The sequence below is a fragment of the Setaria viridis genome, chromosome 3 (genome assembly GCF_005286985.2).
Source record: "Setaria viridis chromosome 3, Setaria_viridis_v4.0, whole genome shotgun sequence".
In the NCBI taxonomy this organism is placed as follows: Eukaryota; Viridiplantae; Streptophyta; class Magnoliopsida; order Poales; family Poaceae; genus Setaria; species Setaria viridis.
Window position 1 is genome coordinate 2,078,325 of NC_048265.2, and position 14,591 is coordinate 2,092,915.

General features: G+C 44.3%; 4 protein-coding genes across 7 annotated transcripts; all 4 read right to left on the minus strand.

The window, feature by feature from the left end:
• Positions 1-1,749: 1,749 nt before the first annotated feature.
• LOC117848431 (probable carboxylesterase Os04g0669500) lies at positions 1,750-4,549 on the minus strand. The gene is made up of 6 exons (XM_034729838.2): positions 4,228-4,549; positions 4,080-4,132; positions 3,874-3,997; positions 3,657-3,778; positions 2,182-2,289; positions 1,750-2,092 (listed from the first exon to the last, which is right to left on the minus strand). Exons 1-6 carry the CDS (start codon positions 4,511-4,513, stop codon positions 1,991-1,993), a joined length of 795 nt encoding a protein of 264 aa, XP_034585729.1. The 5' UTR covers positions 4,514-4,549; the 3' UTR covers positions 1,750-1,990.
• Positions 4,550-5,289: 740 nt separating this feature from the next.
• On the minus strand, positions 5,290-7,471 carry LOC117848430 (probable carboxylesterase Os04g0669600). 4 transcript variants are annotated; one of them, XM_034729836.2, is made up of 7 exons: positions 7,221-7,470; positions 7,043-7,090; positions 6,924-6,976; positions 6,049-6,172; positions 5,840-5,961; positions 5,643-5,750; positions 5,290-5,556 (listed from the first exon to the last, which is right to left on the minus strand). In XM_034729836.2, the coding sequence occupies exons 1-7, from the start codon at positions 7,399-7,401 to the stop codon at positions 5,416-5,418; spliced, it is 777 nt and encodes a 258-aa protein (XP_034585727.1). In that variant the 5' UTR covers positions 7,402-7,470; the 3' UTR covers positions 5,290-5,415. The 4 variants fall into 4 exon arrangements, with proteins under 4 accessions (XP_034585727.1, XP_034585726.1, XP_034585728.1 ...); XM_034729835.2 differs by having other exon boundaries at positions 6,924-7,090; positions 7,221-7,471; XM_034729837.2 differs by lacking the exon at positions 7,043-7,090 and having other exon boundaries at positions 7,221-7,468.
• Positions 7,472-9,083: 1,612 nt separating this feature from the next.
• On the minus strand, positions 9,084-11,025 carry LOC117848432 (probable inactive carboxylesterase Os04g0669700). The gene is made up of 6 exons (XM_034729839.2): positions 10,387-11,025; positions 10,235-10,290; positions 10,013-10,136; positions 9,776-9,900; positions 9,439-9,546; positions 9,084-9,356 (listed from the first exon to the last, which is right to left on the minus strand). The coding sequence occupies exons 1-6, from the start codon at positions 10,577-10,579 to the stop codon at positions 9,192-9,194; spliced, it is 771 nt and encodes a 256-aa protein (XP_034585730.1). The 5' UTR covers positions 10,580-11,025; the 3' UTR covers positions 9,084-9,191.
• Positions 11,026-11,167: 142 nt separating this feature from the next.
• LOC117848429 (methylthioribose kinase 1) lies at positions 11,168-14,170 on the minus strand. The gene is made up of 6 exons (XM_034729834.2): positions 13,862-14,170; positions 13,454-13,763; positions 13,147-13,321; positions 12,859-13,060; positions 12,073-12,287; positions 11,168-11,603 (listed from the first exon to the last, which is right to left on the minus strand). The coding sequence occupies exons 1-6, from the start codon at positions 14,060-14,062 to the stop codon at positions 11,429-11,431; spliced, it is 1,278 nt and encodes a 425-aa protein (XP_034585725.1). The 5' UTR covers positions 14,063-14,170; the 3' UTR covers positions 11,168-11,428.
• Between the last annotated feature and the right edge of the window lie 421 nt (positions 14,171-14,591).

A 14,591-nucleotide genomic window follows, 5' to 3' on the forward strand; every position in this document is an offset into this window, starting at 1 on the left:
TGACCTCATCTGCTTGGATAGTGTCGATTTCACATGATTTTTCATCACAAAGAGTAGTTTATATGGTCACCTCTCGTGAGCAGTGGACAGCTATCGAATTTAGATCATGTTTGGAGAGGGGTTGCTAAACTTTAGCACCCCACTTTTAGCACCCTTTTAGCCCATGGACTTCCAAACAGGGGTGCTAAAAGGTGGGATGCTACAAGGTGTTAGCTAAAGTTTAGCACCCCCATTTTCTTTAGCACACTCAAGAGGTGCTAAAACTTGCTAAACCTGTTAAAAGTGGTCCACCAGTCCACATTTTCCTCGGTTGCCCCCCTCTCTCCTCCGCTGCCCCTCTTCTCCCTCCCGCACCGTGTGTCCCCCGCCGCCCTCCGCCGGCCACGCCACCTCCGTCAGTCCTGCTGCCCCCCCTCCTCCCCGTCACACTCCCACCGCCGTCCTCCTCCGCCCGGCCCCGCCACCTCTGCCGGCCACGCCTCCTTCGCCCATGCCTCCAGGAGGTCCGCGACGCCTGCTCCTCCTCCCCCTCCATCGCCACCGACCGGCACGCCATCCTCGTGATCGTCGTCGCCGTCGTAGCGCTTGGACCCCTCAAGGGCCTGCGCGTAGGCATCGACAGCGAGGCGGAAGGCAGCGAGCAGGTCCGGGTCGAATAGCATTGCCGAGGTGAGGTCCGGCCGGCGGTAGCAGGTAGGGTAGAGCTGTGCTCAGCCGCTATAGCCCATTATATCGCCGCTATAGCCTGTTAACTAGTACAACACTGTTGTAGCGGCAGTTAGCATCAACCGCTATAGTACCGTTAAAGTCTTACTATAACCCGCTATTTTGTAGATTGGTATTTGAGGAGGGTGTAGCGGCAGTTAGCATCAACCGCTATAGTACCGTTAAAGTCTTACTATAACCCGCTATTTTGTAGATTGGTATTTGAGGAGGGGTAGAAAAGAAAGAAAGAAAGATATACTTTTCGCATTCCAAACAGAGCCTTCTAGGAAATTTCAGTGGACCCTACACGTCAGGTAGCCCCCAAACACTGCATGCCACTGAGCTTTTGAGATTGCAGTCTGGACCTTACGCGTAGAGAGGCTGGATGGAAGGTACATCGTGGTCGCTTTCTCTGAGAAAATCTGCTAGTGACAACTCGATCAAGGTCAACAGCACAGCAGCCACAGGAGTCCAAGTGTCTTGCAATCATAAGTCACCGTTCCAGCGCCTTGAAATGGTCAGTGGTCAGAATCAGGAAATGGTCACATGTACTTTTGTGGTGACCGGTAAAACTGGTAGTCCCAATTCGCATCTCAATCTTTGAAAGGTACATGCCAATGAAGATTAAAGGCAGTTTAGTTGACCAGGTGCTTCAGGCTTATCGGACCTGTGGAATGTGAAATACCTTGCGGGCTTGCGGCTGACTGACTGAGAGACAGGCACATAGCAGTGCAGTATGAAACGTTTTAAATCAGAATTTTGGTTAGATGTGGGTTATCAAGTAATTCATGTATCCATTAGACCATCAGAACAGGGTCCATCGACACTGAGCTAGCACAACCATGCGGCGAGAAGAAAACTGCAGATGATCAGAACTGGAACCAAGAGATGAAGTATATCAGTTCATGCAACAAGCCAGAGCTGCAGTCCTTATATGCGCGATGCCAGGGACATCAGGGGCGTTCTCTAAAAAAAAAAGATAATCGACCGGAAACGTATGGATGTGGACCAAATATTCATGATAGATTGTATGAATAGACCCGGTAGCTGAATATTTGGTTTACTATTTTAATAACAGGTGCATAACGCAACAAATTCCAGGAGCAGTAGCTGACTGGTCCATCAGTCCATCTATCCGTTGACACATAGATATACATGAGAAATCTCATAGTAATAAGTTGCATGAGGCGAGGTCAGAAAGATCAAATCCAATTTAGACATGATGGCATCAGCCAAGCCGCTATACTGGGGATGGGGAACTGGTGGCGACTCGAACAAAAAAATGTTAATTGTCCTTCTCTTGAGAGGCTGAGAGACGACTCTTGATCCATGACTCAAGATAAAGCAGCTCTTCTTTGGAGAGCGAATGGCCAAGATCTGGATATGCCTGTAAAATGCACATGACAACAGCATTCAGAGCTCACACATTGAAGGTCCAATTGAAGTGAGAGAAAAAAGGACCATATAAAAATCTACCTTGAATTCGCAGCTAACACCCGCTTTTTGCAAAAATGGTGGACCAGCTTGACCAGCTTCAAACAATACTGTTCTGTCAGCAATTCCATGCGACCAAAGAATCGGGGTCTGAAAAGTTGAATGGGTTTGAGTTTAATAGTTAAATAAACTAACGGACATATTAGAATTTGAAATTTGTTTCAAACCTATATTCCTGCAGCAAACAGTTCACTAACTTTCTTCAATGTTGAATGAATGCAAGGTAAGGACATCCTTTTTTTAGGCAAGTCAAACAAGTGTCTGCACTCTGCCTGATTTCATTCAGAATTTTCATTATGTAAAGGTCAATGCTATCTAATATTATCCGAATGGGTATTGGCCTTTCTTGATGCTTTAGTTGATGTAAGACAACATATCATTCACAGGTTTATGATTGCTATCAAGAAACATATCAAGAGTAAAACTGCTGAGGAGATCCTTAAAGGATTTAGGTTACTATCATTACTGTGTAAATAAGCATTGTCATGAGTAGCTGAAATATAAAACGAGATGTGTAATCTAATTTCCATTGTGCAATGTTTGATCCTTTCTTAAGGGGAACAGTAGGGAAAGACCCCAACTGAATATATACACAACTATAATGCCCAGTGTCAACAAGAGTACAAGACCAAGGATTGCTAGCTATATACGGATAGCAAAGACCAAATAAGTATAAATGCCTTCAGAACCACATTTGTGAAGAGACCAATTAATTAGCTATTCTGAACCCAAATTAACAGATGAGACAGAAGTTCCTCTGAAGCCTCTGAAGTTGTCACCTTCAGCATAAGATCATGTCCTGAGGAATCCTCCTCTCCCAATGTTCAACCTATTATATTTGCCATAGCAAACCCTTTTTTCCCTATCCTACTTCCTACCTCCAAAGTCCTAAGATGGGGCATATATTCCTTTGCCTCAACTTGAGCCTACTTGCAACTTGATATGTAAGATTGGTCCATATATTGAAATATTTTTGTGTTTAGGAGAAAACTCTGAATATTAAATCTCAAGTACCAACTCAGAATTGTTTTAAGTTCAGGCACAGTGAATTCCATCTGAAGTCCAGGATCTTTTAATTTTGACACACAAGAAACATTCAGTAGTTCAGTTCAACAAATTACAATTTTGCATCATTCATATGTCTCTAGATTGCTCATGAAACAACACTGATCAGTAACCAATGTTATAACTAGAGGCACTAGCTGCTAGAAAGAATCGTAATTAAATGATGGTTCCTGGGAGTGGCCCCACCATTGCAGGTAGAGGTTCCAGCAGTGCTCCATAAGTAAGTGCAGTTATTTCAAATCAAAGGGTAACGACAAGGTACCAAAGATCAAACATCATCAGTCTTTTCATTCAGCAATTTTTACCAACCTATATATATCTAAGCTTCCTTGCACCTTGCGATGATGCACTAAACTAAATAGAAGGGACAAAGGGATGAAAATACTGATTACCTTCCTTGCTTCAGGTGAAATCCTCTCAGTGACTGATGAACCGAAAGGCACCCACCCGCTGAAGACTGCTCCTCCACCTAGCTTCTTCGGATAAAGCAACACACTAGCTAATGTCAGGGCACCTGCAGAGCCACGTTTCACTATTTAGTTCGCAACATCTCCAACATTTTACCCTCTCCGGAAAAACAACAGATTCAATATATCAATCTGTCCTCACCTCCTTGGCTAAAACCACAAACAAATATGTTGTCAGGGTGGATGCCATCGGCAACTTCCTTATCTATCATGGCGTGCACATTTTCCACAGCCTTCAGAACCCCAGCCTCATCTTGCGGAGAACCCTACCCATTCAAGATTTCATCTAGATCAACATCTAACGCCACATTTAGATATATGTTTACAAGTGGTAGCTAGTGAACTCACAGCACTCATGGGCAGCTCGTGGATGTCGAACCACGATGGCATCACAAAACCATCTGCAGGGAGGGAAATTGCTCTAGGGATCAGCTGATGCTAACTTGATGCAGTTATAGAGGAGGTAAAGAAGCGGGAGGGTGTGGAGGAAGCTCACTGTTGCAGGAGACGGGGGAGCGGGGGGCGGAGGGGAAGGACCACTTGGTGAGGCGGAACTCCGGGGCGGAGAAGAAGTTGCGGATGGGCTCGTTGGCCGGGCCAGAGTCGCCGAGGCCGTGCAGCCACAGCACGAAGCTCCGGTTGCGCCCCGCCATGTGGGAGGAGGGGACGAGCTGGGCGGGAAGGCCGGGCGGCGGCGTGCGGCGGCGGAGTGAGGCGACGAGGAGCGAGGCTGCGGCGATGGCCGCGGCGAGGGTGAAGAGGAAGCGGACCAGGCTACTCATGGATCGTGGGCCGAGCCGGGCCGAAATGTCGCTGAGATCGTCAGTTAGGCTGTGCGATGGATGATGATGTTGGTAGTAGTAGTTGGTTGTACCAAACTAAACTACTATACTGTGATTTCGATAGAACGTCAGTGTTGCGATGCATCAACCCAAAAGAATCACAATGCAAAGATACAAATAACGTTACAAGTCAACCACTGTTACTATCGTAAACCTTCATTGGATCACGATACAACTCACAAGGCATTCAATTCCTTCATTTGGCATCCTATAAAAATTGTTCAAGTAGCCATACAAACAGTACTGCACAATCTGATTGTGCAACTGCTTTATCAGGGCAGTCGCAATGGGACATTTACGATAGTTTCTATCCCTCTTAATTGTCATGCCAACTAAGCAATTTGCTGATGTGGCAGTAGATTTATTATGGAGAGAGAGAAACCATTTACTGGAGAGGAAACCAAGTCCTCACGCATACCGATGGGCCAAGAAACTAGCGAATCTGCATTGGGGAGACCCAAGTAGTTTCTTCTTTCTTACCGCCGGATCTTTTGCACTTGCACTGCTACTACCCATCACTCGAGCTCCTTTACATGATGCATAGAGGATCTGGTACTAGAAAGAAGAATAATTGGTTGGATTTTTATTTAGACTCTGATAAAAAAATTGCATTGTGAATGATGATTACCTTATTGATATATCGTGTGGTTCAATCACTTAACTGGTAGCATATTTATGGATCAAACGACTCAAATCAATCATTTTGGGGCCGGGTATACAGAATCGTGTAAATGGATTGTTCGTTTGTATGTGAAGTATTTTTCCAATTTAGAGATGATGTGCGGCCTAAAAATGCAGCCATGAATTTTAATACAAACTATTCATTCACAAGCAACAGCAAGCTACAGGAGATCCTTGTGCTGAGATGACGATGATGGCCTTGCGGTTTCAGTTGCTCCAGAGATCCCTAGACGACTGAGGATCCACTGCTGAAAATACTGGAGCTCTTCATCAACCATTGAATGTCCAAGGGTTGGATAAGCCTGATTATTTTGATTGAAATGATTGAAGTCAGCAAATTGGAAAAGAACGAGTCACACTAGGGCTTTGCATGTACTTCCATCTTTACCTTGAATTCGCAGGTCATGCCAAGCTCTTCCAAAAATGCACACCCAGCATGCCCCGCTTCAAATAGTACCAGTCCATCAGCCATTCCATGAAACCATAATACCGGTGTCTGCAAATTATTAAGAATTCATTGTTTAAATTAAGAAGGTGTTGTTCTAATGTGTGCCGCATTACATAAGGAAAGCTGCTTGGCGTTACCTTTCTAGCTTCAGGCGAAACCTTGTCAGCGAATGATTTACTCAGTGGAACTGAACCACTGAAAACAACACAACCACCTAGAGTTTTTGGGAAGAGTAGAACACTTGCTATGGCTAGAGCACCTGCAAAGTTGAAAACAGAAACTGTATTAGTACTATCTTATGACCTCGCTCCTCACATGTAAATGCAGATTAAGCTCGCCGATTTACCTCCTTGGCTCAACCCACAAACAAATATGTCTGACGGACTTGTTCCGGAAGCTATTTCTTTGTCTAACAATTCATGCACATAATCAACAGCTTTAAGGACTTCTTTCTCATCTCTAACAGTTTTCTGAAACAATCATTGGAAGTATGAAATCCTTAGGAGTGCTTGTAGTAGTAATAGAAACAATCAGATCAACAGAACGTTGAATAATGGAAAATTAAAGCTGCATTGTTAATAGTGTAGTAGAAGTAGGAAGCAATCAGCTGGATAAATGTTGACTGAAGATGTGGTTCTTTTGCCTGTTTTTTAATTGAAAGCATAATCTAATATGTATTCGAAAAAAATAGTCTATATAATGACAGAGTGTAACAGAAATCCACTTTGTTCGGTATATCCAAGCAGCATCAGGTTACCCCTCTGATCGGCATAAGTGATTCAGGGTCATGAAAACTCTCAAGAAGCCATGTGAATTGGGTTTAGAAACGTGTGATTTACAACACGAGAAATTGCTACAGAACTTACATATGAAAATAAGAATTTATATGAGAATGTGATTTCAGCTTGCAACAAATTGATAACTTTGCACTCTTCTCTTTATGTCCTTTAAACATGAGCTTTGTAATATTTCTTTAAATTAAACTCCAAATAGCACTAGCACTATTCTTTTAAGCTAAGCACTAGCAGAACCAAATGTGTGAAGCATGGTTGATTTGATTTCTGAAGCATGCACAATTGTGTACTCCATGGCAGATATCACCACTCAAATGTCCACAAATATTTGTTGTGAATTGAGTCAACCAACAAATATATTGAAGTGAAAGTACAATTAATCACAACATATAAATACTTGTAGAGTTAACGAGCATTGGTCAATTACCGCGGTTATAGGAACCTCCGAGATGCCGAACCAAGCCGTGATCACCGTATCACCTACAGAAGCATCAACATTGAGCAACGGAGTTAGAGAAAGAGCGCGCGCGTAATTTCTCCACTTACGAGCCTTGCAAAGCATCCATAGGGCGAAACAGCAAAGCAGATTGCATCCTTCATCCATCAATGGAGAAACACGCGGCGCAGCGAGGACGATGGACCGCCAAAAACGATAGGAAGTTAAGCAGCCATGATCAGATTGGTTCGGTTCATCGGGGTTCCTGGGGCGGGGCAGGTAACTCACCGTAGCAGGCGATGGGGACCGTGGGCGCGGTAGGGAAGGACAGTCGGACGGAGGAGGCGAGCTCCGGCGCGGCGAAGTAGGGCGCGACCTGGGCGCGGCTCTCGTCGCCCGACCCGGCGGAGCCGTGCAGGAACAGCACGAAGCCGCCCGCCGGGGGAGGAGGCGCCGCCGCCGCTGCCATCCGAACGCGCAAGGCGGAGGAGTTAGTTGGTGTCAGTCAGCGGTTCGGTTGGGCTTCCGGGGAAGGCAACCGCGGGGCTCGCCCGTACTCCCGCATATACTGATATATATTTTTAAAAACTATTATATTTAAAAATTGGTTAGAAATCAAACTTCTAGCTAATAATCAAAATTGTTTACCTGCCACTCTCTTATTTTTTTAATACTTCAATATAATACTCGTATAAATGTGCACTTATCTCTGTCTAGTCGTAATTAATTTTTAATTAGTATTTTTCATTTTGTATCGCACCTCCATACATCGTATTTAGTATAAAAATCACATTACTTCCTCACATACACATATAAATGACTATGATTTAGAAATCACATTACTTCCTCACATAAAAATTACATTACTTCCTCTCATCGATAATTTAGATATAGGTTTAAGGTTTATTTTAGAATATTTTCATAATCATAGTTGTCGGCAATTTTTTAGAAATTATAATAGACCAATGACTATGATTATTAGAGTTTACAGGATTCATATTTGATGTTTCTGATTTTTGTAAGAATTTTTAGAATTTGTCTTTTTTTTCTAGCGTGTCTTGTGAGAACTAATACGGAGTCTCCAATGGAAAAAATGAGACCACATTATTACAAAAATATTCATACACAATATTTTTATAGATATATTTTTATCCGATTGTGATAGATTTTAGTTAATACTTACTCTATAACATTTCCATCAATATTTATAATCGTTAAGTTTGGACTTTGCATCTCAAGTATGCGCTTGAATTTGTTTAATGGACCTTAAGTTTGAGCTATAATTTTAATATAGAAATCTATATTCTCATCACTTTCTCTATATCTTTATAAATGATAACACACACCATGCATATATACCTTAATTATTATATCATATATCAATAATGTAAAAAATAGATGATTTAGAATCATATTTTGGTGTACATTTTTAATTAAGGTAATTTGGATTCATTTTTAGGGTTACCCCATGTTATTTTTAATGATAGCATATGTTGATAATATAGATGCAAATTTAAAGGGTTATTTTAAGTTATTTTTTAAGCATTAGTGGTGGGCAATTTAGTTGCAAATTTAGGAGGAAGTGGGTAATTTTGATAAATATTAGGAGATTACTTTAGTTTATTTTATATAATGGCAGATGTGAGTAATTTAGATATAGATTTAGGGGTTACTTTAGGCTATTTTCATAATGGCATAGGTGAGTAATTTTTAAAAATTATAATAGATCCAATGGCTATGATGATTTGAGTCTACCGATTGATGGTGAGATGATATTTTGCTTTTTTTGAGAATTTCTAGAATTTTTTTCTTTTTCTAGAGTGTCTACCTAGGATCTAGGTGGTTCCATCTCTAAACTTCAAAAGGAACCTCCAATTTAAAATGTTAAAGCCTCCAAATAATAGTGAAATGGGGCGGGTGGGTGAGGTGGGATCAGATGAAATCGTCAGCGTATCACGGCATCGTCAGATGGCCCCGCGTGGCGTGGGAAGTGCCGCCCGTGATGATGGTGATGGCTCAACTGAACTGAAGTACTGAACTGAACTGGTGCCTGGCTCTCCGTGCTGAGAGCAAAGCATGAGCTCATGCAGAGTCCTCGCAGAAATCTCAATTCGATTCTTCGTGCGCGAGAAAGCGACGGAGAATTCGATCTCAAACAATCCAGCTCAAAAGGGGGCGGAGAAAATAAGATTCGCAGAGACATGATGCAGCACTAGCGTCAATTACAACATCACTTGATGCAATTGAAACAGCAGCTATCTATTTGGAGAAGCAGCTGAAGACTCCGCAGAACTTGCTCCCCTGAAGGCCACCGTTCTCCAGCTTCAGGTCTTCTCTGTGTTCGTTCTGAATGTTCTCTGACGCCCATCGCTCGCAGTACTCCATCTCGTACGGCGCCAGCGTGTGGCCAAGCCTGTCGTACGCCTATGTTCGCGACAAGATCAAAAGACGCAGCTTTGTAGGAGCTCAAACGCTGCCAATTTCAGGGTTTGGCCACATCTCGTACCTTGAATTCGCAGGTCATGCCGAGCCCTCGCAGGAACTTCACCCCGTCTCGCCCTTCCTGGATCGGGATCAGCGAGTCAGCTCCGCCATGGATCCATAGGACGGGCGTCTGCAGGAGACAACATTGATGTCTGACTGAATTACAATTTGGCAAATGCAGCAGGAGCTATTCGTCTGTCCGACAACGTCGATAAGATGACTAAGCGTTGCCGCTCTGTAGATTACGAAGATCACAATGCGAGGCAAGTTCATCGATGAGCAAGAAACAGATATCAGCAGGGAGGACTGAGGAGCATATTCCCTGCAGTGATCGCACAGAGGTAGAAGTTCAGTACTACCTTCTTTGCTTCCTCTGTTACTCTGGCCGCGAAAGAAGTAGAGTTGAAGGGGAGGAAGCCACTGAAGACTGCGCAACCACCAAGAGTTTTGGGGTACAGCAGCACGCTTGCTATGCTCAAGGCACCTGAAGGCATGTGTAGTTTGTTCAGTCATAGTATGTGCACGGTCTACTTCAATCATAGGAAAATCTGGAAGGAACAAAATATAGGCAAGGCAAGGACGGGTTGTACTTCTACCTCCTTGGCTAAGCCCAAAAACGAATACGTCTTCCGGGTTTGTTCCAGCAGCTATTTCCCTGTCGATCATAGTGTGCACAATCTGAACAGCTCGCAGCACATCCTCCTCATTCCTGACGGATTTCTGCAATCGATTTTTGTATAATCCATATGGCCACGAGGAGGATAATCAGGAATGCAAATGCAGGAAAGAATGTGGCACGAAGAACAGATTTGTCTTGCCGAAGTGATGGGCGGCGCGTCGTGGATGTCGAACCACGAAGTCATGAGCGCGCCACCTGCGATTCACAGTCAACACAAGGAATCGCGATCAGCAGCGACGAGCAAGCTGCAGCGCGAGTCGATGGAGTCGCCGGAGTTGTGATAGCACCTACGGTTGCATGTGACGGGGGCGGTGGGCGCGGTGGGGAAGGCCCAGCGGGTGTCGCTGAAGGCGGCGGCGGAGAAGTGGTCGGCGATGAACTCGTTGGCGCGGCCGCAGTCGCCCAGGCCGTGCAGCCACACCACGAAGCCGCAGCGCCGCGCCCTCCCGGTCCCGGTCCCGGCGGCGGGCATGCGGTCCTCCATCTGAATTGGGACTTGGGAGACGATGACGACGCCGAGAGGTGGAGATGGCGCCCGTCTTCTCGTCCTCCCCGTAAGGCGTAAGGCTCTGTAACAACATCATCGTCTGATCTCCATTGATATTCGATAGCCATGTTCTGCTGAATTTCCATGGCGCGTGTTGACTAACCACAATAAGTTGACTTTGACCGCTAGAACTGGGATGTGACATCATTGCATTCACCTTGAATAGCTGAATGCAGAGTTCAGAAACAATGAGCATACATGGGTTCTAACTGGAAAAAAAAAACAGCAACACTAATCCTGGTATCCCAGTCTAAAAAAGACAGCATCAACACTGTTGGATGCATAGACCTTTCAGACCTGAATTTCTGAACAGAAACCAGATGCATCCTCCATAGACCACATGAACATCAACAGGTATTATTTACCAAGATCTAGATTATGAAGAAATAACAAGGCAGTACAACAACAACAACAATGAATCATTTCGGTTCCAAGCAAGTTGGGATAGGCTAAAGTTGAAACCCAATGGGCGCCACTAATCAAGATTCAGACACAGTTATTAGGAAGAAAATAACAATGGAGTACTTGCCAAAAAACCATCAAGTAAAAATTATTGGTTATACACACGTCTATATGTAAGGAGATAAACTTGGAGAAATCTCGTACATTTCATTATTCAGCTCCTGGCTATGATGGAATAGCTCGAATAGTGTACAGTTCAAACTAAAAGGGGGACCAGAAATAGAAAAATTTCATCATAACCCCAACACTGAAAGCACAAACAACCAGTTCTTCAGAACAAACAAGTCATCAATACTCAGGTGTGCATAATAGATTGCTGTCCTCTCAGTTCCGATCAAACGATTGAATATGCTCAATGACTTGCTCGATGGTCTCGAATTGGCGTCTTCCCTTCAGGATCGTCTTCGCACAATTGAGGGCAGCACGCTCACACTCTGCTCTCTTGCTGGCATCCTTAATTGACTCAAGATCCTCAACATGAGCGATACCAACTATTCTCCTACATACGAAATAACAAAGTTTAGGAAACAATGTCAAGCAGGAATGCTAAAGAGAAATTATACGCATGATGTTTGGAACTGATGTTAAATGCCACTTAGGTTCTTTTGTGAAGCCATTTTCAGTTGAAAAGGAACAAGCAAATATTTTGTAAATTCTATATATTTCTTTTGCCTAAACTGCTTGAAACATAACCATTTTTTACTTCTCAGTTGATTTCATCAAAGCTGCCTCAAAAACTTTATTTTATGATGCACAGTTGCAAAATAATAGATGCTACATCAAAACTGAAATCCACAACCTTTTTACAGTTTGGCCTGAGTATGTTTCTTTCTAATTTCAGTCAAAAAAGAGAGTTATTATAATCTCATAGCAGTCCACAAATAAATAAGAGACTAAGAGAGAGTTAATTTATTTAGAAGTCTTCTCTTTTAAGTAAAACATTATTGAGAAATTTACTCTGTAGTTACCTGATCATTTTGGCTGAACCAAACCCAAGGCTATCGTGAAATAAGTTTGTCATGTACTTCTTCTGAGCAAGGCTCAGCAGGTTTGAGTTGTTGTATATGTCGGGCAGGTAAGCCTCCCCATTTCCTTCTTTGTGTTCATTCCATAGTCCAACAAACTTATTCTGGAACAAATTCCATGACTCTTCAATTGTCTTCAAGATCCATTTCTTGTAAGCCTATAAAAAATAGACAACACTTGGTTCATGCCTTGAACATCACGAAAATAGGTTCTGAACACAGCATGTTGAACATGCATCGTGTTCTATAATAAACTGACAATTCTGGCACTGCCTTTAAGTAATACTACAACTGAAGATGCCATCAAGTATTAAAGTTATCCGATGCAAGGCATATTTTGGGATGGTAAACTTTTGTCTGCCAAGCACTCTCCTCTTTATGCTAAACATGACAACTTGATTACCCCCCAGATATCAGATAAATTATCATTTCTCATAAAAGACATCAGCGCCATATTCCAGATCCATCAGAAAAAAGTAGACCCAAAGACGTGGCTGCCATTACCTTAAGCAGTTTGGAAACAAGCTAAACCACACAAAGCAAACCAACTACATTTGACACCAAGAAACCATAAGAAGAAAAATGGAGAATCTGGGAGCTAGAAAAGCCACCAATAGGCATACTACTATTGGAGTTAAGTGGTATGAGTAGATCACGTACTGATACTGCTATTAGAGATATAAAGGGCGCAAAAAGGAGTAAAGAACAAGCAAACAGATTCATACATACTTTACGATCATTTGCTTGATCAGCATGTCCGTTCTGTGCATAGTATGCCAAAATCAGGTTTCCTAGGAAGGCTCCAATGTCGAAACCCATTGGTCCATAGAATCCAAACTCTGGATCAATGACTTGAGTTGAATCGGGGGTCACCATGATAGAACCAGTGTGGAGATCTCCATGAATCAGAGCCTGAGCTCTCTCGATAAACCTGCAGTTGCAAATCAAATAAGTCGCATCCCCATGTAAAGAAACAAACCATAGGTGGCAATAATTTCTATGCAGTGAGGCAATTACATTGATTTCAATTCAGCTACTTCCAACTTCAGCTCATCATCCTCTCGGACTGCTTCGGCATCTTTGTCAAGATACGGTGAGGTCCACCGATTAAATTTGGAGACCCGGTATGGGTCTGAGAACACAACTTGCTCTGTGAGCCTACACATCTCCACATTCGCACAGTACTGAGCAACTGCAATCACAGCACATCCCATTTCAAATGCCATCAAGTTAATGGAGTACACATCTCCCCTTTACAGGCATGACCACGTTCCAATTGGGAATTAAGTCAACTCGCAAGCAATGAGCCAATGAAGCAGCTCACCTCCTTTCTTATGATCCGTCGTGTTGTTATAGAGGAGGGACGTGAAGAAGAGCGTCTTGGCCATATAATTGGACATGTGGTCGGCGAGCAGCGGGTACTCGACGCCGGCGATGAGGCCCTTGCGGAGGATGATGTGCGGTGGCTCGATGTAGCGCATCCCCATGAGCGACATGGCACGGTCGAAGTGGTAGACCTCGGGGGTGTGCTCCGGGCACAGGCGGCCGTGCTCCCGTAGCGTGGAGGCCTCGAAGTAGGCGCGCTCCCGCGTCATCGGCCACGAGTCCCCGACGCAGCGCACGTACGGAAGCGCCTGCGCGTCCCATTTCGCCCCGTCAGGTGAGGTGAGGATTAAATTAGGACGAGCGGTGGGTGGACGACGGTGAGCTGAGGTGAGGGGGTCGGACGGACCTGCTTGATGACGATGGTGCCGGAGCTGGACTTGACGATGTAGACGAAGTTGAGGTTGCCATCGCCGACCTCCTTGATCTCGACAGAGTCGAGACTGCCGCCGCCGCCGAGGCGGGAGGCGAGCGCGGGCGTGGCCTTGATGTAGGCGACCAGGGACGCCTCGGCGAGCGGGCGGAAACCCTGCTCCGCCTCCGCGGCCATTCCTGAGGCGCGGCGATTGGGGCGACGCCGCGGGCGCCGGCCGAGAGATGCGGAGGAGAGGAGTGGACAAGGGAGGGAGGGGGCCGACCGGGAGACTGGGAGAGCGGGGCGCGGTGGGAATCTGCTGTGCCGGGTGGGGGTTTATGTGGGCCGGTTCTCTGAACCTGGACGGTTGGATGGAAAGTTTCGGTGAATGTATCCAGCGTAAACCATATGTGCCGTGCAACTTTAAAATTATGAAGGTCACAAGAAATTGAAGGCAAATTAGTGGTATATAAATGCAAGTCAGGTTTATGTGAAATGAGGTGGTGCCCCACACAAAGCTCGCCAAACCCATTGAAATTGAGAGGGTGTAAGAGAGAGGAGAAAAAGAGAGGGAGAGAGAAAACTCAACATGCATCACCGTATTTTCTTCAAGAACCCTATTTATAGAATAGGGCATCGTCAATATTTTTGCAAAAGTAGTTGAATGCTAATAACTATTTTTACAACAAGACGCAGATAGTAAATGCTCCATCCCATCGTAAAA

Excerpts from the sequence above, each read along its gene's own strand:
- LOC117848431 (XM_034729838.2), bottom strand. The coding sequence starts at position 4,513 with ATGAGTAGCCTGGTCCGCTTCCTCTTCACCCTCGCCGCGGCCATCGCC. Across the intron at positions 4,133-4,227 it reads CTCCCCCGTCTCCTGCAACA|ATGGTTTTGTGATGCCATCG; the intron begins GTGAGCTTCCTC and ends CCCTCCCTGCAG. Across the intron at positions 2,290-3,656 it reads TTTCACCTGAAGCAAGGAAG|ACCCCGATTCTTTGGTCGCA; the intron begins GTAATCAGTATT and ends TCAACTTTTCAG.
- LOC117848430 (XM_034729835.2), bottom strand. The coding sequence starts at position 7,401 with ATGGCAGCGGCGGCGGCGCCTCCTCCCCCGGCGGGCGGCTTCGTGCTG. Across the intron at positions 7,091-7,220 it reads GGTCCCCATCGCCTGCTACG|GATGCAATCTGCTTTGCTGT; the intron begins GTGAGTTACCTG and ends TGATGGATGAAG. Across the intron at positions 5,962-6,048 it reads TTGTGGGTTGAGCCAAGGAG|GTGCTCTAGCCATAGCAAGT; the intron begins GTAAATCGGCGA and ends TCAACTTTGCAG.
- LOC117848432 (XM_034729839.2), bottom strand. The coding sequence starts at position 10,579 with ATGGAGGACCGCATGCCCGCCGCCGGGACCGGGACCGGGAGGGCGCGG. Across the intron at positions 9,547-9,775 it reads TAACAGAGGAAGCAAAGAAG|ACGCCCGTCCTATGGATCCA; the intron begins GTAGTACTGAAC and ends TGTCTCCTGCAG. Across the intron at positions 9,357-9,438 it reads GCATGACCTGCGAATTCAAG|GCGTACGACAGGCTTGGCCA; the intron begins GTACGAGATGTG and ends TCGCGAACATAG.
- LOC117848429 (XM_034729834.2), bottom strand. The coding sequence starts at position 14,062 with ATGGCCGCGGAGGCGGAGCAGGGTTTCCGCCCGCTCGCCGAGGCGTCC. Across the intron at positions 13,322-13,453 it reads GACGGATCATAAGAAAGGAG|TTGCTCAGTACTGTGCGAAT; the intron begins GTGAGCTGCTTC and ends CTGTGATTGCAG. Across the intron at positions 11,604-12,072 it reads GGTTCAGCCAAAATGATCAG|GAGAATAGTTGGTATCGCTC; the intron begins GTAACTACAGAG and ends TTTCGTATGTAG.